This window comes from Thalassophryne amazonica, chromosome 18 (genome assembly GCF_902500255.1).
Source record: "Thalassophryne amazonica chromosome 18, fThaAma1.1, whole genome shotgun sequence".
Lineage (NCBI taxonomy): Eukaryota > Metazoa > Chordata > Actinopteri > Batrachoidiformes > Batrachoididae > Thalassophryne > Thalassophryne amazonica.
In genome coordinates, this window is record NC_047120.1 from 28,018,318 (window position 1) to 28,042,569 (window position 24,252).

Sequence of the window (24,252 nt, forward strand, 5' to 3'; positions counted from 1 at the left end):
AAACATACACACAGCATGATGCTGCCACTACAATTCTTCACTGTAGGGATGGTGCCTGGTTTCCTCCAGACATGACACCCGGCATTCACACCAAGAGTTCAATCTTTGTCTAATCAGACCAGAGAATTTTGTTTTCCATGATCTGAAAGGCCTTCAGGTGCCTTTTGGCAAACTCCAGGTGGGCTGCCATGTGCCTTTTAAGGAGTGGCTTCCCTCTGGCCACTCTACCATACAGGCCTGATTGGTGGATTGCTGCAGAGATGGTTATCCTTCTGGAAGGTTCTGTGCTCTCCACAGAGGAATGCTGGAGCTCTGACAGAGTGACCATCAGTGCTCTGACATGCACTGTCAACTGTGGGACCTTATATATAGACAGGTGTGTGTCTTTCCAAATCATGTCCAATCAACAGAATTTACCCTAGGTGGAGTCCAATTAAGCTGTAGAAACATCTCAATGAGTTTGGTCTAGTGGTTAAGGTGTTGGGCTTGAGATCAGAAGATCCTCAGTTCAAATCCCAGCCTGACAGGAAAATTACTAAAGGCCCTTGGGCAAGGCCTTTAATCCCCTATTGCTCCCGATGTGTGGTGAGCGCCTTGTATGGCAGCACCCTCACATCGGGGTGAATGTGGGGCATTATTTCTAAAGCGCTTTGAGCGTCTGATGCAGATGGAAAAGCGCTATATATATATATGCAGTCCACTATAGTTCTCACACTAACTAGTGGCCTAAGATGGAGTGACCGTGGTTAAGTGTGGTTATTTAGGGAGATCCAGATGAAAAGTATCAGTAACATTCTGAGGGCCAGTCAGCGACAATATTTTGGCCTTGTCCCATGTTTCTGTGGGCATGGTCCAGTACGCAGGTGCCTCAGTATGGAAGACCCCAGTGTCTGGAGAAGGCCAAGGGGACATCCACGTTTCACCTGATTGTGGTAGATAGATGGATACTATTGAGAGGTGGAGAGGAGCCGGTTGTTTATGTGATACTATCTGACTATCATCTTCTTTGAATAGTAGGCAAGTGCTCCCTTATTTCATAACCCTTATGTACCTTCCTGTGCACTGAGTTTTCAAAATGCAGTAGTACTTTATATCCAAAGATTAAAACTAAGTCAGCAGGATATAAGGCTTTCTCTACTTCCGTTCTCTGGAACAGCTTGCCAGTTGACCTAACAGTCTGATTCTGTGGAGTTTTTTTCAACCAGAATTAAAACAAGTCATCTGTTGTTGTTGTTAATTGATAATTAGCTGTTGGGCAACGATTGGCCATTTGTTGTTGCCTCCATTTGCTTTAACTGTGACAGTGTTCATCCGTCTATACAGTTCTCATTCTATGAAATTCAAATAAATGAAATGAAGGTATGGTATGGTGTGGTGTGCAAAATTGAAAGCCCACACAGATATTTTGAGATCTTCCACTGCATATTTATAATTGAACCAAATGGAGTATATCAGCATCTGCAGTGTATGCCAGATAGTGTAACAGAGGTTTCAGGAATCAGATTCCACTACTGTATGACACATCCTTCACAGTTATTTCACAGAATTACCTGTGTTGGCTAATACGTAATTCATTTTAACTGCAACCATACCAGAGCCCTAATTGTAGTTAAACCCAGTTCTTGTGAATGGACAAACATTCTACACAACAGCTACACAGCTTCATGTAAACCTGACCCAACACATTTGAATAAGTTTTTGCGTACAACAATAATGCTTGTAAACCTACACTCTGAAATAGTTTTGCACCCCCAGGAAGGGACTCTCCATCCAGTTTGGGAGCCACTGATATACTCCAGGATGTTTATTTTGGGACATTAAAATAATTAGTCGTGAATACAGTAGGGAAACGCAGCTGCTATGAGTGAGATGAAGATATTTTGTATGGTCTACAAAATTTATAATTTAAGACTGGTATTCATACGAGCATATAGTAAAGCAGTAAATACAGAATATTTTCTTTGGAAGACAAAATTCTTTTTTCCCTCTCTACTATATAAGAAGAAGCCAAACAGCAACAATGAGGAGCCCATATTTTAGAATTTGCCAGCTTTATAAAAGGGCAACTCCTGGCCTTTTGTGTGTTTCTGTTCATTACCACCACAAAGCGGGTGAGGTCTCGCTTCTCAGCAGCTTGTCCATCCTAGGCCTGTCGAGCATGCAGCCTGGGAGATGCCAGTGTAGAGTTCAATTAACAAATTACATCTGTGGGTAAACTGCAGCAGATCAGGGAACTGAAATGTATCTCTGGCAACTGAGGCTCGATTGTGTGAATCGTACCTCAGAGAGATGTGCAGTGAATTTGCAGCTTTTCTCGTGCTGGCTTTGCATCACATATTCAAATGACAGGCTGCGGTGGAGTAATGGTAGAAGAAAACTCAAGTATGCAGTTAGTAAGCGCTCTATTCTGACTGCAAATCAAGAGACTTTTTGTAAAATTTCTGTTTAATAAAAAAAATGCTCATGAACAGCTACAGAAATATGAGAAACTAAAACGCCAAAAAATCTTGTGCAGTGATCCAGAAGGGCAATCGCAGTGTTCGTCCATTCATTTATTCAAATTCTGAATTCACCTCAGATCTGCTGTGGCGATGACCTGGGTGAAACAAGGGAGAAGCTGAAGGGACTTATTACTAATGAAAATATTACATTTCAACTGGTGCCACATATCACCACATCCTCAACAACCACTCTGGGTCCTGGATGGCAACAACCGGTCCATCCTCACTTCTCACAAGTAGTCATCTTTATCCATCTATTACAGCCAGAAGCATTATACATGCTTCCCTTAGGCAGTATTATTAGATGGCATTGCTTAAATTTTCATTGTTACGCAGATGATACCCAGCTTTATTTATCCATGAAGCCAGAGGATACACACCAATTAGCTAAACTGCAGGATTGTCTTACAGACATAAAGACATGGATGACCTCTAATTTCCTGCTTTTAAACTCAGATAAAACTGAAGTTATTGTACTTGGCCCCACAAATCTTAGAAGCATGGTGTCTAACCAGATCGTTACTCTGGATGGCATTTCCCTGATCTCTAGTAATACTGTGAGAAATCTTGGAGTCATTTTTGATCAGGATATGTCATTCAAAGCGCATATTAAACAAATATGTAGGACTGCCTTTTTGCATTTACGCAATATCTCTAAAATCAGAAAGGTCTTGTCTCAGAGTGATGCTGAAAAACTAATTCATGCATTTATTTCCTCTAGGCTGGACTACTGTAATTCATTATTATCAGGTTGTCCTAAAAGTTCCCTAAAAAGCCTTCAGTTGGTTCAGAATGCTGAAGCTAGAGTACTGACGGGGACTAGCAAGAGAGAGCATATCTCACCCGTGTTGGCCTCTCTTCATTGGCTTCCTGTTAATTCTAGAATAGAATTTAAAATTCTTCTTCTTACTTATAAGGTTTTGAATAATCAGATCCCATCTTATCTTAGGGACCTCGTAGTACCATATTACCCCATTAGAGCGCTTCGCTCTCAGACTGCGGGCTTACTTGTAGTTCCTAGGGTTTGTAAGAGTAGAATGGGAGGCAGAGCCTTCAGCTTTCAGGCTCCTCTCCTGTGGAACCAGCTCCCAATTCAGATCAGGGAGACAGATACCCTCTCTACTTTTAAGATTAGGCTTAAAACTTTCCTTTTCGCTAAGGCTTATAGTTAGGGCTGGATCGGGTGACCCTGGACCATCCCTTGGTTATGTTGCTTTAGACGTAGACTGTGGGGGGTTCCCCATGATGCACTGTTTCTTTCTCTTTTTGCTCCGTATGCATCACTCTGCATTTAATCATTAGTGATCGATCTCTGCCCCCCTTCTCGGCATGTCTTTTTTCTGGTTCTTTCCCTCAGCCCCAACCAGTCTCAGCAGAAGACTGCCCCTCCCTGAGCCTGGTTCTGCTGGAGGTTTCTTCCTGTTAAAAGGGAGTTTTTCCTTCCCACTGTGGCCAAGTGCTTGCTCATAGGGGGTCGTTTTGACCGTTGGGGTTTTTCATAATTATTGTATGGCCTTGCCTTACAATATGGAGCGCCTTGGGGCAACTGTTTGTTGTGATTTGGCGCTATATAAGAAAAAAGTTGATTGATTGATGATACACAGGTCTCATCCAGTTGCTGAGGGCTTCGACACAGATGTCTGCATTCTGGATCATGCTCAGAGAAATGGACCAGATGTTATAATTGACATCCCATCATATTTGAAGTGTATGCCTCATCTCAGTCTCCCCAACTTACATGTCATTTCACACAGTCATTCCAGTTTTACCAAAGGAGCCTCTAAAATGGCCTAGTAAAGACCTACAAGGTTGGCCTCAGGTTGCTAGTTAGCATCCAAGTTTCTAAAATGTACAGTAAGCACCAGGATCCTAAAGACGTGGAACGTCGTTGTGCTACAAAGGTATCAGCATCGTGGCCTCGTGACTACACAAGCTCTTCCCAGGTATCTCTCATGGTCAAAGGCTGACGACCCACAGCTATGAACGTCACTACAGAAATACGTGAATCTTATTTTATTACAATGTTAGCACTTTTACTGGGAAAAGATACATTTATGATGCCTCAGACAAAAATGGCATAGAAAGCCTGAAGCTTAGTCTTGATCCAGGAAAATGGCAAATTCAGGCACCCCAACCCCTCATTGAGCTATTCAAGTGTTGCAATCAGAGTGTCCTTTGATTTTGCAAAGCTCACAGCATCATCTGCATAATCAAGGTTAAGAAAATTTTTCTTGCCAACAAATGCACCAAATTAAGCTGCTGGGCTCCACAACCTTCCCAAACATCCAGTCTATGCAAGCACAAAACAGGGGCACACTTGCATGATATGCTGATAAGTATGAACAGACAAGATCACATAGGGACCGGCCAGCCACGTCTGAGCGCACACAGCACAGCAAGGCGCCTCTCAGCTGATCGCCAACCAGCCACACACTGACAGCTGGAAATGACGGCTCAGTGCACACAACGTGTTAAATTAAAAACAGAGATTACAGCCAGGAAAGTATATAAATAAACACTACAATAACTACATACATAATTACATAATCACAGAACACAGAAACAGAGAGTGACACTTTTTTCTGTGTGCTAATTGACAAGGTGGGCGTGGTCGCAAATAGCCGCTGCTATTGAGATCTCTGCACCCGCAAGTCACAGCTGGAGAACACGCGCCATGTTATGAAGGACATGACTTTACAACTGTCCACCATGCTGTCCGTGTGCGTGTGCCTGCTGTTCTCACATGGAAAAACATATCGCTTTTGCAACAGGCTGGAGCGACCGTGTCAGTGCGCACATCGGCAGGCTTTGGCAGGTGAAAAGGACCGTCTGATCATGTGTACACTCAGCTGGTGAGCTGAATGTCACGTCACCCATGTCAGCTCTGGCCCACATGATGCACTGTCCTTCGGCACGCCACTCTGTGGACGTGCGCGGGGCCAGATGTGGACTGCTTCATTCATGTCATTTCATAACTTGATGTCTATGACCACAGGTCATATACAGAGGAACAGAAGGATCACACTTGTATTTTCTGCTCGATAAGAGGGATTAAATTGCGGTGTTTTTGGTGTGTGTGTGTTCTCCCCCACAGCAGCGCAATGTGGTGCAACACATTCCAGCTGCTCACACTGTGTTCGTTCATGTGCACGAGCGTGCACAAAACAGTTGCCACTGTATCGTGCATGCCTGTCCGACCATGTGTCCCTGCCGACAGCAGGTGGAATGTTTTGCGGTTCCCCATTTCATTTTTTGTTCACGGATTTTCTTCCTGTTTCTGCTTCTTTCGCCCAATGCCATGTTATGTGTGAAGGGGCCATTAACTATGTAACGTTGATGTTAGAATGCAGAAAGAGACAACAATCAGCCTTCTTTGTTTTGAATGAGGGAAACTTCAGTCAGCTTCTCCTGTCTTTGTGGAATCAGACAACAAGAAGATGAACATCATAAGTATCTTACACTTTAAATTATGACTGGAATGGATTTTTAGCTCCTTCTCTCTCTCTCTTCCTAACACACACTGTAATTACCCCTCAATCCATACAAATTGAATGAAGCCAGAACTGCGGTCTAAGAATATAGACCATAATTAATAAATTACAGCCACTCTACTCAATCATTCTCCACTTTGGGGAGAGGTAGTCCTCCCATTCTCCACAGTATAACTAACTGAGGTCACAAAAAAACAACAACAAAAAAAAACAAAACACATCGAGCGGTGCCACGGTGGCTTTGTGGATACTTCTGGGGCAGTTTCAACCAAACAGAAGCCTGAATGAAACTGTAGGTCATAGTGCATCATACACTCAACAAAAATATAAACGCAACACTTTTGGTTTTGCTCCCATTTTGTATGAGATGAACTCAAAGATCTAAAACTTTTTCCACATACACAATATCACCATTTGACTCAAATATTGTTCACAAACCAGTCTAAATCTGTGATAGTGAGCACTTCTCCTTTGCTGAGATAATCCATCCCACCTCACAGGTGTGCCATATCAAGATGCTGATTAGACACCATGATTAGTGCACAGGTGTGCCTTAGACTGCCCACAATAAAAGGCCACTCTGAAAGGTGCAGTTTTATCACACAGCACAATGCCACAGATGTCGCAAGATTTGAGGGAGCGTGCAATTGGCATGCTGACAGCAGGAATGTCAACCAGAGCTGTTGCTCGTGTATTGAATGTTCATTTCTCTACCATAAGCCGTCTCCAAAGGAGTTTCAGAGAATTTGGCAGTACATCCAACCAGCCTCACAACCACAGACCACGTGTAACCACACCAGCCCAGGACCTCCACATCCAGCATGTTCACCTCCAAGATCGTCTGAGACCAGCCACTCAGACAGCTGCTGAAACAATCGGTTTGCATAACCAAAGAATTTCTGCACAAACTGTCAGAAACCGTCTCAGGGAAGCTCATCTGCATGCTCGTCGTCCTCATCGGGGTCTCGACCTTACTCCAGTTCGTCGTTGTAACCGACTTGAGTGGGCAAATGCTCACATTCGCTGGTGTTTGGCACATTGGAGAAGTGTTCTCTTCACGGATGAATCCCGGTTCACACTGTCCAGGGAAGATGGCAGACAGTGTGTGGCGTCATGTGGGTGAGCGGTTTTCTGATGTCAATGTTGTGGATCGAGTGGCCCATGGTGGCGGTGGGGTCATGGTATGCGCAGGCGTCTGTTATGGACGAAGAACACAGGTGCATTTTATTGATGGCATTTTGAATGCACAGAGATACCGTGACGAGATCCTGAGGCCCATTGTTGTGCCACATCCAGGAACATCACCTCATGTTGCAGCAGGATAATGCACGGCCCCATGTTGCAAGGATCTGTACACAATTCTTGGAAGCTGAAAATGTCCCAGTTCTTGCATGGCCGGCATACTCACCGGACATGTCACCCATTGAGCATGTTTGGGATGCTCTGGACCAGCGTATACGACAGCGTGTACCAGTTCCTGCCAATATCCAGCAACTTCGCACAGCCATTGAAGAGGAGTGGATCAACATTCCACAAGCCACAATTGACAACCTGATCAACTCTATGCGAAGGAGATGTGTTGCACTGCATGAGGCAAATGGTGGTCACACCAGATACTGACTGGTATCCCCCCCAATAAAACAAAACTGCACCTTTCAGAGTGGCCTTTTATTGTGGGCAGTCTAAGGCACACCTGTGCACTAATCATGGTGTCTAATCAGCATCTTGATATGGCACACCTGTGAGGTGGGATGGATTATCTCAGCAAAGGAGAAGTGCTCACTATCACAGATTTAGACTGGTTTGTGAACAATATTTGAGGGAGATGGTGATATTGTGTATGTGGAAAAAGTTTTAGATCTTTGAGTTCATCTCATACAAAATGGGAGCAAAACCAAAAGTGTTGCATTTATATTTTGTTGAGTGTAGATCTTCTAGTCTGTGTGTTTACAAAAAACAAATCAAAAGCCTGCATTATTTCTGTTCTGTGAAAGATGCCTGAGGGAACTTTCAAGTATCTTTGTCACCCCCAGACGGCTATTGCCGTCAGCAAAGACATTTTTTTCTGAAGACTGAGCTCAAACAAATGAAATATGAAAAAGTATTATTTTGTTCATCATAAATTTACTGCTGTGGAGTTGAAAGAACAATAATTGTTATTATGGTTGTTGTGACACATTTTCATATTCAGGTAATATTTTACATCAAGAAAAATACCAAACTGTACAAATTTTATGTATCTAAAATATTTTAAAATAAGAGAAACTTGATAAATATGTAATATTAATATCTAAATGTAAATGTACAAGATGTGTCACCATGTTTCACCTAAAAAGCATAATTTTCTTCTAAGTTATGTATTTTAAAAGTTTAAAATACATAACAAGGAAGAAAATTATGCTTTTAATTAGATTTTAATAATAGCTTTATTACTGAGTAATCTTCAGTAACTATTGTTTTGCCATGTACTGGGCAGTGCAGCTACAAAGATAAAGTGTTTTATTTTATTTTAAATTTGTGAATTTGAAAACTGTAGTTTATAACGACAATTTTTTATTTCATTTTTGTTACAACAGGAATGTAAAAAAAAAAAGAGGCAAATTTGATGGTCACTCAGTGATGAAGAAAAAACATCAAATGCTACAATTTTAGCAAAATTATAGGCCTATATTGCTTTACAGTACACTCCAGTACTTTTCCACTGTAGTACATAATTACTATAAATATACAATAGTCAGTTTTTATAGTGTTGCAGAGACCAAAGAATTGCTTTGGGTTATGGAAAAAATGTGATACAAATTTTGTATAATTATTATTATTTAGCTATATTTTGAGAGCCATTTAATCATTTAAAAAACTGACACATAATAGATACTGAAAATAATTAGTAGCAACTTTATCCAGTAATAATATTTAGTGTATTTCTAATGTTCCTGATAATTATTACAGACAAATCAAGGATTTTACATCTTATACGAGTTATCAAAAAATATATTGCTCTATTATCACACATTTGAAATGTTTTTGTTAAATTTGTGATTAAACAGCTACATATTTAACCACGTTCTGAGCGTATTTCTGTGTGAAACAGGAGGCGGTCCACCTCAAACAACCTACATTTGGCTATTCCTCTGAAAGTAATGCATTTTGTTGCTGCAGTGTTTGTCCCCTACGGCTAGAAAAGGGCTCGCTGGAGACCGTCTAATGATTGTAGAGTCATGTATCAAACACACAGCAGCCAGAGGGGAGAGTACAGTCTGTGTGGTGGGGGAGAGTCTGTAAGGAAAGCCCAGAACGAGCGCAGAGGTAAGTGCTAATCTGGACGAGATTCTCAGCAGAGATCGGTGCATTTATTAATTCCTTCAGTTAATTAAAAGATGGTGTGTGCCTATTGATAAATATAATACAACTACTATTTTAAGCAGTGATGCATTTTAAATTAAAATATTAACAAGCCATAGTGAGATAAAATTTGGCCTTGTGCCACCTTATGTAATTACTGAAATCCTTTTTATCACCATGCAATAAAATAAACAATAATAACCTCAAACAGTCAATCTGAACAATCAGCATGAAGAGGCTGAAATGATGCTTGTACACTGTCCAGCTGTGCTAAACCAGGCTCTCATTAAAAGTTAATCACTCCAGTTTCCACCCCAATTCCATAAATGAGGAAATTAAATACAATAGCAGGAAAACTTTGTGCTTCCTACTATAATTATTATTATTATTGCAAGCTACACCATAGTACAGAAGAGTCCCATGACACAAATGCTTGTATGCATGTACCAGTCCACGCGATACCCCTGTGGTTATTACCACACTTTTTCACAAAGTTAAACTGTATCTGTTAACATCTCAAAAATGTCTTCTGTTGAAGAATTCAACACGCTTTTCATGGGAATTGTATTATAGATTTATGTTGCAGAGGAGAATCCGGAGGCTTCCACTCACAGAACAGTCGGTCCTTATCAGTGCACACTGTACCGGCATGTACACCATTGCCTCCTTTTACCATATAGATATCATACACGTGTATGAGAGCTATGCTTTTGCCACAGAAATGAGCAGAGTGGTGCGGATCGGTCATGGAGCTGTGTACTCCCCCTCACACAGCCATCGCAAAACGCTGTGCTCATGATTGCTCTCCGCTACAGTCATTTTCACCCAACTCTGATTAAATCGCTGATCGCTGGCTCAAAAAGAATAAAATAATAATCTGCAGTGTATTTTAATTTTAGCTTGAAATATAGCCTGCCATTAAAATAACTGAGTAGTCAAATCCACATTCAAGTAGAAATGATTTATTTCAAGATGCAAGTTGTGCGCGATGTATTTCAGGCTTGATAGACCAGTTTATTCAAACATTTCACACCCCCTTCTCACGAAAAACCAGTCCTCTCTGCTCCACCCACATACCTGGACCTTTCTAAATGTTACCCCCATCTGCACAAATTACATCAGATTATTCACATTTTGAGGATCACAATGTGTCCCGTAGTCACAAATTTTAAGACATGTTTAAAATATTCCAGATTGTTCATAGCATTCTACAACACTACTTTTACTACAGATAACACCGATTTTCAGTCCCTGATTTCGTATCCAATTTTTCCCCCTTTTTAAACTTGAGAAAGAATTTCTGTCTTCCAGTCAGAATATGTTGGGGTCTCACACAGGTTGCAGACTGGATCATTGGCTAAATCTCAGAGCAAGGTGGAGTCCATATATGGACTGCCACGACATACTCCTGGGCTTTAGAAATGCCCAGGCGTAGACCTTGTAAAATGCATTCAGTGAATAAACAAGTCTATTCACTAACTTAAAAACAATAAATGCCATCATCTTCAAAGTTGCTAAATTAAAAGGTCATATTGATGACAATAAACAAAATCAATGTTGGTTAACTTAGATAAACCAGATAATTCCTAAATGTAACTTTGTTAAGCTTATGTAATACACCATAGACCTGTTTGCCACCTGTTGAACAGTGTCACCTGCTGGCTGGTTGGTGGATGCTGCAAATAAGGAGCAGGTGTGGTTAAACTAAGAAGCTCATCTTTATCCATCTATTACAGCCAGATGATACATAGGTCTCATCCAGTTGCTGATGTCTGCATTCTGGATCATGCTCAGAGAAATGGACCAGATGACCAAAATGTTATAATTGACATCCCCTCATATTTGAAGTGTATGCCTCATCTCAGTCTCCCCAACTTACATGTCATTTCACACAGTCATTCCAGTTTTACCAAAGGAGCCTCTAAAATGGCCTAGTAAAGACCTACAAGGTTGGCCTCAAGTTGCTAGTTAGCATCCAAGTTTCTCAAATGTACAGTAAGCACCAGGATCCTAAAGACGTGGAACGTCATTGCGCTACAAAGGTATCAGCATTGTGGCCTCATGACTACACAAGCTCTTCCCAGGTATCTCTCATGGTCAAAGGCTGACGACCCACAGCTATGAACGTCACTACAGAAATACGTGAATCTTATTTTATTACAATGTTAGCACTTTTACTGGGAAAAGATAGCTCACAGAAAGCTCACAGCATCATCTGCATAATCAAGGTTAAGAAAATTTTTCTTGCCAACAAATGCACCAAATTAAGCTGCTGGGCTCCACAACCTTCCCAAACATCCAGTCTATGCAAGCACAAAACAGGGGCACACTTGCATGATATGTTGATAAGTATGAACAGACAAGATCACATAGGGACCAGCCAGCCATGTCTGAGCGCACACAGCACAGCAAGGCGCCTCTCAACTGAAGAAGCTGCTTGTCTGCCACCTGAAGTACATGTCTGGAATTACAGGGAATAACTTGATCACATGCATGATGGAAATTAGGAGCAGGTGTGGCTGAAGTAACAAGTATCTTGACATGAGCCCATCTGTCAGTTTCTTTCATTCCCAAAGCCTCTATGTCATGACCATCAAGGCACCACAGACTGTCACAGCAGCGTAAGATGACCAGTTAATATTCGGTTCATGATGTAATTGTTCTATAGCTACAGGCACAGAACTATGGGGCTTTATCAATGTTCACCATGGAATTCCAAACATATTTACCATCAAAAGTAGATTAAAATAGATTTTATACAATAAATTCTTCCCAAGACAATAACTAGAAGGTGCACTTTAGAAGTACCTACTGCCCAACCGTTATTACCTCCACCAGATGACAGAAGAGCAGTCTTATAGTTGGGTGTATGAGTCTTTGTGATGTCATAAGGCCGGTTCTTGAAATACAAGTAAAGACATAAAAGTAAAGGAAAAAAAATCTTCACTGATTAAAGAGCCATCCATCCAAAAAAATTCATTTCAATCCAGTTTGTTTTGTGAATTGTCATTATAATAGAGACAGACAGCTGGATGAACAGACAGACAATCACATAACCTCCACCCCTCCTCCACAGCTAATCAAAATCAGGACTGTAATTAGAAATGTTCTGAGAGTACACAGGGATAGAAGCAAATATACATAAATACCCAATTTTTTTTTCTTATTGCAGAATATTTAAAAGATTTTGTGTGATGGAAAAACACTTAAATAATGCTAAATCCTAACATGAATAAACTGCCCAATTGTTTGGCTTTATTATTCCGTTTTTTGTAATAACTGAAAAATAAAGGGTGGGCCAATAAAATGTTACCACTTTTGATGTTACCACACAGTTTTTTGAAATGAGAACTTATTCGAAAATTTTATTTACAGACTTGTAACAGAAGCATCAAATTAACATTTGATACCAAAGGTTTCTTGTTTTCCGCACAGTTCAATAATTGATGACATGTTCAATCCACGCTCCTCTTCTTTGGATTATAAAAGTGGTAACATTTTATTGGCCCACCCTGTACATAAAATTTTCTCTATCTAAATATATGGAGCCCACTAAATAGTAAACACATTACAGTAAATATAATATTACACAGATATTATCTAATGAAAAGAACTATTTTTAAATTTTCAAATAAATAGTAAAACTGTAATCTGTCATAAATGAGCCCCTTTTGTACAATTCTCTGCAGTTTTGAGATCATAACTTACAGTAATACTGCCACCTGCTGGTGGTTAATGTTGGATTTATTATCAGACGGTACCTCTCTTCCCGTGCCACTGCAGCGGACTGACCTGAGGAACGTGTCCCAGCAGGGCCCACAGTGAATCAGCCGACAGCGTCTTAACTCTGGAGAATTCCAGTGTGTCCGTTTCCTGGCGTTTGAGGGCGATGTACTGACAACTCTGGTAATCTCCCCTCAGCTGCTCGCCACAGTGGAGCCTCACCACATCCCATGTTCCCACCTGCCTCAGGACCTGCCGGACTGCCTCCATCTGCCTGTATGACAGATGTCCTTCAGGGACAAAATGAAACCTGCTTCAATAGATTTTCAGCACACCACAATAACTTGCACTCATACTGATCAATCTGCTTCAAGCGCCGAGAATACGCTTTATTTTCCTGTGCAGTGTGTTACAATCGTTCAACCCTTACTGGTGCATCTGTTAGATTCTGCTCACCAGAGACCCAAGACGGAGTCAGTGCATCCGATATCCAGGACAGGTAGCCCTCCCTGAACAATCTGAGGAAGTCGTCTATCTGGCTGTGAGACACCAGCTCCTTCCTCTTCCTCAGCTCCTCATCCAGCTCACAGTGCGGCGAGAGGAAGATCACTCTGGGGACGAAGAGCTTTGGTCTCACAGACACTCCGCTCCTCCTCAAATGGTGACACAAGTTAGCCGCCTTGATCTGGAAGATGAAGATAATTTCAGAGCTGCAGCTGAGGTTTATTTAAGTTATTCATTTATTAATCAATTACTTTTTTTTTTACTTTTTTTAATTAAATGATTAATTGTTCGGTCTCAAAGATGACAGAAAAGGCTGAAAAATTTACCATCCCAATTTACCAGAACTCAAAGGGTCACATTTAAGTGGCTTCTTCAATCCCATCAGCAGTCCAAAAAAGTCCAGTTACTCAACTTAAAATTATGAGAAAGGGTGGGTGGGTGGGTGGGTGGGGGGGTGGGGGTGGGGATCTGAAACAAAAAAAAAAAAATTGAGGGAAAAACAACCACCTGCAATATTTGAGAGGCTGGAATCAGGTAGTGTAACATTTTCTTTTCTTTCAGTTTTTCAAATGACCAACAGTTATTTGGTCCACTGATGAACTGAATTGTGTTTCAGTCTAAATTAAAGGTTTAAGCAACCTGGAGCGTGTATCTCTCATACGTTTGTGTGTGTGTGCAACCCAAAATCACCAAAGGCATTCAAGCTGCATTTATTTTATGTATATCACTGATGCCAACACATACACTTATGTAAGAAACACGCAATCATCTAAAAGTCATAGCTTGAAGGATATTCAGTGGTAAAATACTGCCAAACTATAACTGAGATATAATATGACTGAAGCGAGTGGGTCATTTAATTGGGATAAAAGGATACACAAAGGCATTTGGGGTTGTTGCCATTTAAAAAAAATAGCTCACTAAATTAACAACAAACTTAGTGTCTCTGAGTAATTTATTCTCAAAATCTGCTTTGTGGCCTCTGGTTACTGAGAAATATTGGCAGTGATTTCATTGGGGTTATTGGGTAAGGTCTAGATCTTACTCATTTGTTGTGCTTTGATGTGACTAATGATTTTGTATGAGATAAATACGTGCAATTCCACGGTGACTGACATTGCATTCAGAGAGGAAGCGGGCCTTTTGAAGTGACCAGTACTTAAAACATACAGCCCCTGAGTGTTTCTCTCTTGTGGAATAATAGGGACAAGATCTACTTGGCAGGGGAAGGAAACTTTTTTGGTGATTAGTACAAGTTGGTGGTACTCAATACTATGGGCGTGACTGTTACAAAAAAACAAAAACAGCCATTAAGAAAATTGCTAAACTTTATTGCAACTTTGTCTTCAAACTATACAGGGTTAACAACTCTTTTTATTCTAGGACATAAGGTTGCAAGCAACTGTCATTCTGCTACCTTGTCATGTTAGAAATCAAAAGGCATAAACTGAATGATTGCAATATTATGTGTGACTGGTGTTACGTGACTAACGTTACAGTATGTCATTATATTTAAAGTGACAAAAAACAAATTTCTGCTGATAAAACAATGAACTCTGACTGCCAATTGCCATATTCTAGAATTTGACAGCTTAATAATCAGTTAGGTGCGCATGCGTGAGTTTTTTCATGCCTGTCGGTTGCGTCATTTGCCTGTGAGCAGGCTTTGAGTGAGGTGTGGTCCACCCCTCTCGTCTATTTTTTATTGCGAATAAATGTCTGAACGATTTGCAGCTTTGCTGCATCAATTTTTTTCCAGAAACTGTGAGAGACCTCCAGGTGGACACCGTTCGAAAAATTAATATGGCTTTCAGGGACGATTTTATGGGGATTAAACAGATTACGGGGTGTTACTGCCGCTTTAAGGACGGCCCACAACTGCTGAGAGCGCGGCGCGCTCCCAGCCCCCATCGACAGGCTGACACCCCGCTGGAACAACCAGATCATTTCCAACGTGAAAGCTTTGTTGATCCGGGACGTCGTCTGACTTTCACAAAAAGGCAGAATAGGTAGACATCAGCAATTTTTATGGCACATTCCACTGTTACAGGAATTTTTTTCATGGAAAGAGAAGTGGAGGGACGCGCCATGGCTCCGTTCATTACGCGGGACAAAACCACCTTGGTGTTGGTCTCTCAGGACAGCTTTCAGGTGGATTTCAGACGGATTCCGGTTGCTTTCCAGTCGTGTGAATATCCGATTGTGATTGTGCATGAGCTGGACATGCCAGAACATGTCCCGTGAGGCTTCATCATGGCATTGCTTTGCGCCGAGCGGCTGCACGTGACGCGCGGTGGAGCAGCTTCTCTTTCCATGACAAAAACTCCTGTAACAGTGAAATGTGCTGTTCATTTTTAAACTGGACGCTGTCTTGATCCCGTATGTCATCTGTCTAGCACAGGAATTGTGAAAAGACGTGGACATCGGAGTTCCGCGCGTCGCGGAGCAGCCGCTCGGCGCAAAGCAACGCCGTGATGAAGCCTCACAGGACATGTTCTGGCATGTCCAGCTCATGCACAATCACAATCGGATATTCACACGACTGGAAAGCAACCGGAATCTGTCTGAAATCCACCTGAAAGCTGTCCTGAGAGACCAACACCGAGGTGGTTTTGTCCCGCGTAATGAACGGAGTCGTGGCGCATCCCTCCGCTTTTCTTTCCATGAAAAAAACTCCTGTAATGGTGGAATGTGCCGGAAAAAGTGCTGATGTCCATGCCTTATGCCTTTTTGTGAAAGTCAGACGAGATGATCTGGTTGTTCCAGCGGGGTGTCAGCCTGTCGATGGGGGCTGGGAGCGCGCCGCGCGCTCAGCAGTTGTGGGCCATCCTTAAAGCGGCAGTAACACCCCGTAATCTGTTTAATCCCCATAAAATCGTCCCTGAAAGCCATATTAATTTTTCGAACGGTGTCCACCTGGAGGTCTCTCACAGTTTCTGGAAAAAAATTGATGCAGCAAAGCTCCAAATCGTTCAGACATTTATTCGCAATAAAAAATAGATGAGAGGGGTGGACCACACCTCACTCAAAGCCTGCTCACAGGCGAATGACGCAACCGACAGGCATGAAAAAAAAACTCACATGCGCACGAGGGTTTAAGCTTGTCTGACGCAATCACACGTGATTCAAATCCATATGGTTTTTAAAAAAAATAATAAGGTCGGATACTTTTCTAACAGACCTCATATACTGTAACTGAAATTATTTTCTTTCTGCACAAGTGAATGTTTGCTCTTGCAAATTTCAAAAACTATTCACAATTTCTAAAAAAAAAAAAAAAAAAAAAAAAAAAAGGCTTTGGCCTGTGAGCTTCTATAACATGGAATTTCCCATAGCTTAAATTAAAAGTTTATACATGAAGTTCTAGCAATTTTCAGGAAAGATGTTTAATTGGTGCAAATAGAATCTTGGTATTTCAAAGTAATTTAAGTCCAAAATACATTCTCTAGCTTCAGTGGTTTCAGAGATCAGAGTAGTGGGTCAATTTAGTTGTTTTTGGCTTTTACTATGGCAACACTTTACATACTGACAAAAATTTTCCATTAGCACCTATAGACACATATCTTGCATGCAGTTTGCCACCAAAATTATATGTAGGACCTATTAGCTCCTCCGATATGGCATATGTCCACACACATATGCACTCATGGATGGAGAGGCATAATATAGTGCAGCAAGAAGTGATTGTTGGGGGTTGGTACGCAGGTCGGGCAACTTTTTCAGTAATGTTGTGCATGTTTGCCATCGGACTCTATAATTGGGAATCTATACAGATGAATGACTCTCAACAAACACAAAAGGTGACAGCTGTGTTTTGGCACCTGCCTGCTTTCAGCCCCTCTGTGAACGTAATTGTGGTGTTTCAAATGAAGAGCACCCACTTGAGGAGTCAAGGAAGCCCCACTGCTGTGTTTGAAATTAACATATAAAATGTCACAATCACACAGGATCTCTCATCCCGACTGGAGTATGGATGAAAACAATTCGCTGGACAATTGGTTGGACCTTGGAAATAAGTGTGGTAGCTTGACGTTTAGGTTTTCATGAGGATGTTTCAACATGTCAGCTAAATCAGGCATTTTACCGTGATGGCTCTGAGGGGATCTTCAATCTGCTCAATGTGGGTGTTGGTAAAATTGTGGTCCTTTATTTTTACCATCACGTGCCAGTTCTGGTCGTGAGCAGAGACAGCACCACCCCAGTTTTTTACATCCAGGCAGAATATCCCTTGGCCTATGTGAAGAGGGAAAACAGTTTATTTACACACTGTTCCATTCAGCCCATCCACACCTGCTTTTTCAAAAACACAGATTTGTCAACAATTCACATTTATGTTTGTATTGTAAATTATTTTAATCAGATCTGACTGTTCATACGCTAGTCACATGGGCATAGATGAGATACAGATCAAATCTGAATCAGATACAGGACCAAATGTGGTGTTCACATTTCCAGCTGAAGTGGCCTGAATCTGCTTAATCTGAGACCCATCTGATCTTTTTGTGGTGTGTGAACAGATGATGTCACGTCAGGGATCAACCTCAATTCACTGCCTCTGTGACCAGTACAGAATGTAGACTTCTTGTTTGGAAAAGTGTCTGCCATGGTTCACGTTCCACTCTAGGATTATCAGGACATACATGGGATTAATGGAATCAGTCACAGAGTCTACAATAATACCACTGTACCATTTGCCTTTGTGTTTCATTTACTGTGCAATAGTTCTTTTTAGCATGCAATTTTGGTACTATATGAATTGTGCTATTGCACGCTCCAACCACCGTGCATGCTTACACTACTGGGGCCGCATTTAGCTAAACATAGCGGAGTTCGTTTTGCTGGCGGATGATGATTTGAAGGAGCTAACTGATGGTGCTAATTCTTATAACACAAAAAACAAATGCACTACGCTGTAAGCTGTCTGGAGGCATGAAGAGCTGTTAGGATGAAAAGGATGAAGTTAGGATGATAAGATGGAGAAATTTCTGACGCAATTTTTCACTGGAGTGACGAAAGTAGACAGCAGTCTGTACTGAATTTGGCACAGCAGCATCACAGACCACATCGTTAGGATTGTTTTTCTTTCAAGTTGGCTGAGAACAATTTTGGACTCCTATTTAAAGTTTGTGTTGGACTGTTGACGTCACCTGTGACAAACACCAAAACGCAAGTCCCTTTTATAAATTAATAAAATATAAAATGACATGGATCTATTTTCGCTGTTATATATAACAAATAAATGTTTTTTTCCATTGTTTCAATGGAACAAATATTTCATGTGTTGAAATATTTGTACCACTGAACTCAAACATTCATTATTTGTATAATATTAATTTAATAAGAATGCTGGCACAGTGGGACAAGTCTTAGCTTATTCTAGCAGACTCACGTAAAATGTTTTTTATGTAAAATGATTTATTGCTTGTTGCTAATCATGTGGTCCTGGTGGCCACTAAGGCCACAGTTGCCTGTTGCATAATAAGTCCCCTCTCAACATACAACATGGCTGTTGATATGGTACCATACTCTACCCAATAAGAAACCACATTGATTATCATGAGATAAAGAGGGAACTCATGGTGTTGAAGGTGTACAGGAGGGAAATGATGAATTCAAGCTCAAAACCGTGATGTTGGGTAGTTCAAATTTCCCCGAGGGCTGCATTAATAGTAATTTGAGGATTATGTACGAGACCGTATCAATAACATGGCCTTAAACATGAAATGTAGATGGACTTCCCAAATGCCTCAGCCCAAATACACAAAATGCATGATAAGAAATATGTAAAGCAATTTGATTGCTGGTACCCACCTGTGAGTATAACAATGTTGATGTCATCTTTAACCGTCTCAAACTGATCAGGGATACGCAGATTGCAGAAAACATCTTGTTTTTTCAGCCAGGTAAGTTTCCTACAGCAGCAAGATGATTAATGTAAACAAATAGATAAATAAAAAAGTAAAAGTTAGAATTTTATGCCAAAGAAAACTTGCCTGACACGCTGTAAAAAGTCACAAAGTGTTGGTTGCTGGTTTTGAACAGTATCTGGCGCTCTTGAGCTGAGCTGAAACTGGGCCAGGCGGCTTCCAAACTGAAGCATGTTTACCTGCATACACACGACGAAATCTCATTAATTCAGTTTGCTTTAAAGGAATCGCGACACGTTGCAAAAGAGAGTTATTTCTCAAAGTTTTTGGCTGTGGTTAAACTAAATTACATGCTGTCGTCGTTTCACAAACGTTTGTGGTTAAAATCAAACCTTAAAGTTAGCTGCAAAGGCTGTTCTCGAACGCGTGAACTGACTGCTGTTAATTTGTTGTTGTCGACGCTCGAAATTGAGAAGCTGTGAAGTCAGAGAACAAAGAGAAGCCGACAAGCCCCGCCCCGCGCGCCTGAAGTCGCACGAGCTCAGAAACAAAACAATACCTACTGTAGAGGTCTCGAGCTGCTCAAAAAGTCTTCAAAGTGAGATATAAAACAAAAACCAAGCGGACGTTGTCGGCGTACGAGCCTTTTCCAAATCCCGAGCGCCGTCACTTCATCCAAGAAAGCTGTTTCACAACTTTACGTCAGCGCGTGCGTTCCTGGGAGAAGTAAACAACAAACCACGTGCACCACCGGTGGCATCACATTTCAGCCTGTGAGGCATGACGTCATGTGACGTCATTAATATTAAGATGAACTCTGTATTAATAGTTTTAAACTTTAATGCGAATGTCAATGTATTTCAACTGAATCGAAGTACTTTATTGTGAGGCTTATCTGAAAAATATATTTAATGATGTGGTGGTTCCAGAAGCTTTATGCAGGGGGGGTTATTTAGTGGCTGGGCAATTTAATTTATGGGTAAAAATATGCATTTAAACTTAGATATCCAATGTCTGCTACACATATATTGTTGAGGATGTTGGAGCTCTGTGTCCATATTTTGCTTCCTGTTTGAATTTGAATGTAACCCCGTCAAGTCTTCACTCAACACGCACACTGTATTGCACATCTAGGTACTTCGTGTTCTTCTTTGGTAATGGCGGCCTTCCGCCCATGTAGGCATGGCAGCATTACATTAGCAGTCTAGGGAGTGTGAACGCTAGTTTCACTATCCAACTCTATGGGAAAGTCACACATTTTGCACTGTGTTGTGAATTGTCCCGTGCATTCATGCACAGTTCAGAAACAACATCTCTGCAGTGTTATGAAAACTGTAGCCATCTTCCGGCGTAGGCGATGCACATTACACCTGCGTTCGGTGGCCATTTTGTAACGTGATATGGTGGGAATTCCCACTGGTCACGCCTTGCAACACCACAAATGTGAGACAAAGTAGCCTGCTTCTGGCGTAGGAGAAAGCCCCTGATGTCATAAGTTATGCACCAATCAGAGCTCAGAGCTCTCAACCAATCATAGTAGGGGAGGAGACCCGTGGTACCTGGCTCTTTTGAGCCACTTCAGGCTATGAAAACTGGGGCCACTAAATGACCAGATTGGCCAGAGGATTGTGGAGCTGGTGAGAAACAGAGGCTGAAAACAGCATTTGGAATTGCAAATGTCAGTTTTGTGATGGGGATATGATGAGGCTACTGAAGTGTGTCACCCAGTCAAGCTTAGAACAGTCTATGGTTTGAGTGAGTAGTGTCTCCTTTTCACTTACCATCATTATTTATAAGTTGATTTATAAGTTGAGTTGAGTCTTCTGAGTTTTCCAGAACTGTTTCAGCAAACTGTAATATGGTCTTTTTTGTTTTATAGATGAATCATGCACAGGGAAACGCGCTACATGGTCAAAATGTCGAAGCTGACATTTCCTCACAATGCAATTGATATGCCTCATCTTAGTTTCTCTAAGTGACCTCTCATTTGATGCAAAGTCATTTCAGAGGTTCCCAAGGACTTAGTACAAAAGACACCCAGTCATCGCCCGAGGTCAATGGTTAGTGTCAAAGTCTCACAACCATACAGCAAGGCAGGTAGCATCAGGACTGTAAAGACTTGGGCATTTGTTCTCCTACAAAGATATCAGCATCGCTATACACTGAATCAAGTGACCTTGCAACTCCATAAGCTCTTCCCAGGTGCCTCTCAGTCTCAAAGGCCAATAACCCAGAGACATGTGTTTCACTGCCAAAAATAAAGTGAATGTCTCTACAAGTTCAACACTTTCACCACCTTATGATGGCTGAGTCCAGGAAGTCGTTAAATGCCTGAATCTTAGTCCTGATCCAGAACAATCACAAATCACAAACCCAGAACACAGTTTCCTTTCTCAGCTTCTCAAGTGCTGCAAGTATCTGATTAAGCAACGATCACAACGTTGTCTGCACCTAGTCCATGCACCCAGGACCCAGTCCCTGCAAGCATTGAACAGTGTAGGTGCCAGAACACACCCCTGACGAATGCCAGTTTTCAGTGGGGAAAAACACAGAGCCCTTGCTTGCACTCCTTACAACATGGTCAATATTCACACTTGCATTGTAGGAATACTCACAGGGTCAGAATGCGGTCGATGATTGACTTCCTGGGTGTGAAGCCAGACTGCTCTGGTCACTGAGCAGCAAGTAGCTGGAACTGAAACTGATTAAGAATAATGCTTGCAAGCACCTTTCCCAGCACAGAGAGCAGTGTTATAGCCTTATGATTGTTACGATGCATATGATTACCCTTTCCTTTCCAGATTAGGATAATATGTACTTTCCTCCAATCTGTAGGGATGATACCTATCTCCCAAACTGAAACAAAGTGTTGGGAAAGTGTAAGTACATGGACCAACAACAGGGGCGCAAATGAACGGACAATGAAGAAAGTCAAATAACAAAGCTTTACTGTTGTGAACACGCACAACAAACACAACAAATTACAATTTTGGTCACAAGTCTAATTCCAACGGTGTCGTGTGGGCAGGCTCGACGATAGGAGACGTCTGTCCAAGTCGAACCGGAACCACCCGATTTCCTCCGCCACCGAACCCCGGGAATACTGGAGCCGCCAAGTCCCGAACTCCCAGGTGATCACTGCCTCCGCTCGTCGGATCCGGTACTGCTGGCGAGGAACAGAAACAGTCAGATTTGGGTGCGGCTGCACCCAACAACACGTGGGGTGGAAAACACCACCTCCACCTCTAATCAGAAACAACACTGTAATGTGGGAATAAGAGTACTTATCCAAATATGTCCTTTTCAGTCTTCAGTCGTTTTACACACAAGCAACAAGGGATTAATCCGTATGGCTGGCTGAGTTCGTTACCTCCTTGGTAGAGCGATATCTCGGCAATGAGGTGGAGATGCCGTCCAGCTGATATACCCCTCTGCTGATGGATGTCAGCTGTCTCAGTTGATAGATGACGGCTGTCACCTTGGCTGCTCCTGTGAGGCGGCAGCGCCCTCTGGTGCCTGGAGCCCGCACTCCAGGCAGGGCACCCTCTGGTGGTGGTGGGCCAGCAGTACCTCCTCTTCAGCGGCCCACACAACAGGACCCCCCCCCAACGGGCGCCTCCTGGCGCCCGACCGGGCTTGTCCGGGTGGCGGCGGTAGAAGTCGGCCAGGAGGGCCGGGTCCAGGATGAAGCCCTTTTTCACCCAGGAGCGTTCTTCGGGGCCGTACCCCTCCCAGTCCACCAGGTATTGAAAGCCCCGGCAAAAGCTCCTCCAGACTTGCGAGGAGAACTGGGGACCGCGATCGGAGACGATGTCTGATGGTATCCCATGCAGCCGGACGACGTGGTGGACCAGGAGGTCCGCTGTCTCCTGGGCCGTGGGGAGCTTCGGGAGGGCCACGAAGTGGGCCGCCTTGGAGAATCGGTCCACTATCGTGAGGATGACGGTGTTTCCCTGGGACGGCGGGAGGCCCGTGACAAAATCCAGGCCGATGTGGGACCAGGGGCGATGAGGTACGGGCAGCGGCTGTAGCAATCCCGAGGACTTGCGGTGGTCGGCTTTGCCCCTGGCGCAGGTGGTACAGGCCTGGATATAGTCCCGGACGTCGGTCTCCAGGGATGCCCACCAGAAGCGCTGCCGGACGACTGCCACGGTTCTTCGCACCCCAGGATGACAGGAGAGCTTAGAACCGTGACAGAAGTCCAGGACCGCAGCCCTTGCTTCTGGTGGGACGTAGAGTCTATTCTTCGGCCCGGTTCCGGGGTCCGGGTTTCGTGCCAGGGCCTCCCGGACGGTCTTCTCCACGTCCCAGGTGAGGGCGGCCACGATAGCGGACTCCGGGATGATGGGATCCGGGGGATCCGACGACTCCGTTCTGACTTCGTCTTCATGTACCCGGGACAAAGCATCCGATCTTTGATTTTTGGTCCCGGGACGGTAGGTGATCCGGAAGTCAAAACGGCCGAAGAACAGTGACCAGCGGGCTTGCCTGGGATTCAGCCGCTTGGCGGTCCTGATATACTCCAGGTTCCGGTGGTCAGTGAAAACCGTGAATGGCACGGACGTTCCCTCCAACAGATGTCTCCACTCCTCAAGAGCCTCTTTCACCGCAAGGAGTTCTCGATTGCCGACGTCATAGTTCCGTTCGGCCGGGGTCAACCTGCGGGAAAAATAGGCACACGGGTGAAGGACCTTATTGGTCTTTCTGCTCTGGGACAGCACGGCTCCTATCCCTGAGTCCGAGGCGTCCACTTCAACCACTAACTGGCGACTAGGATCGGGCTGCACCAGAACGGGTGCAGACGAGAAGCGCCGTTTCAACTCC

The 24,252-nt window shown here is 42.8% G+C and overlaps 1 protein-coding gene across 1 annotated transcript in view; it reads right to left on the reverse strand.

Moving 5' to 3' along the window:
- The window catches only part of si:zfos-911d5.4, a 42,062-nt gene extending 21,947 nt beyond the window's left edge, over nucleotides 1–20,115 (reverse strand). Inside the window, exons 1-6 of the mRNA XM_034194333.1 lie at nucleotides 19,992–20,115; nucleotides 19,555–19,667; nucleotides 19,373–19,473; nucleotides 17,646–17,794; nucleotides 13,514–13,742; nucleotides 13,127–13,347 (exon numbers count right to left, since the gene is read on the reverse strand). Of these exons, the coding sequence (XP_034050224.1) occupies nucleotides 13,127–13,347; nucleotides 13,514–13,742; nucleotides 17,646–17,794; nucleotides 19,373–19,473; nucleotides 19,555–19,661 (807 nt within the window). The 5' untranslated portion in view covers nucleotides 19,662–19,667; nucleotides 19,992–20,115. The remainder of the gene's footprint in view (nucleotides 1–13,126; nucleotides 13,348–13,513; nucleotides 13,743–17,645; nucleotides 17,795–19,372; nucleotides 19,474–19,554; nucleotides 19,668–19,991) is intronic.
- Between the last annotated feature and the right edge of the window lie 4,137 nt (nucleotides 20,116–24,252).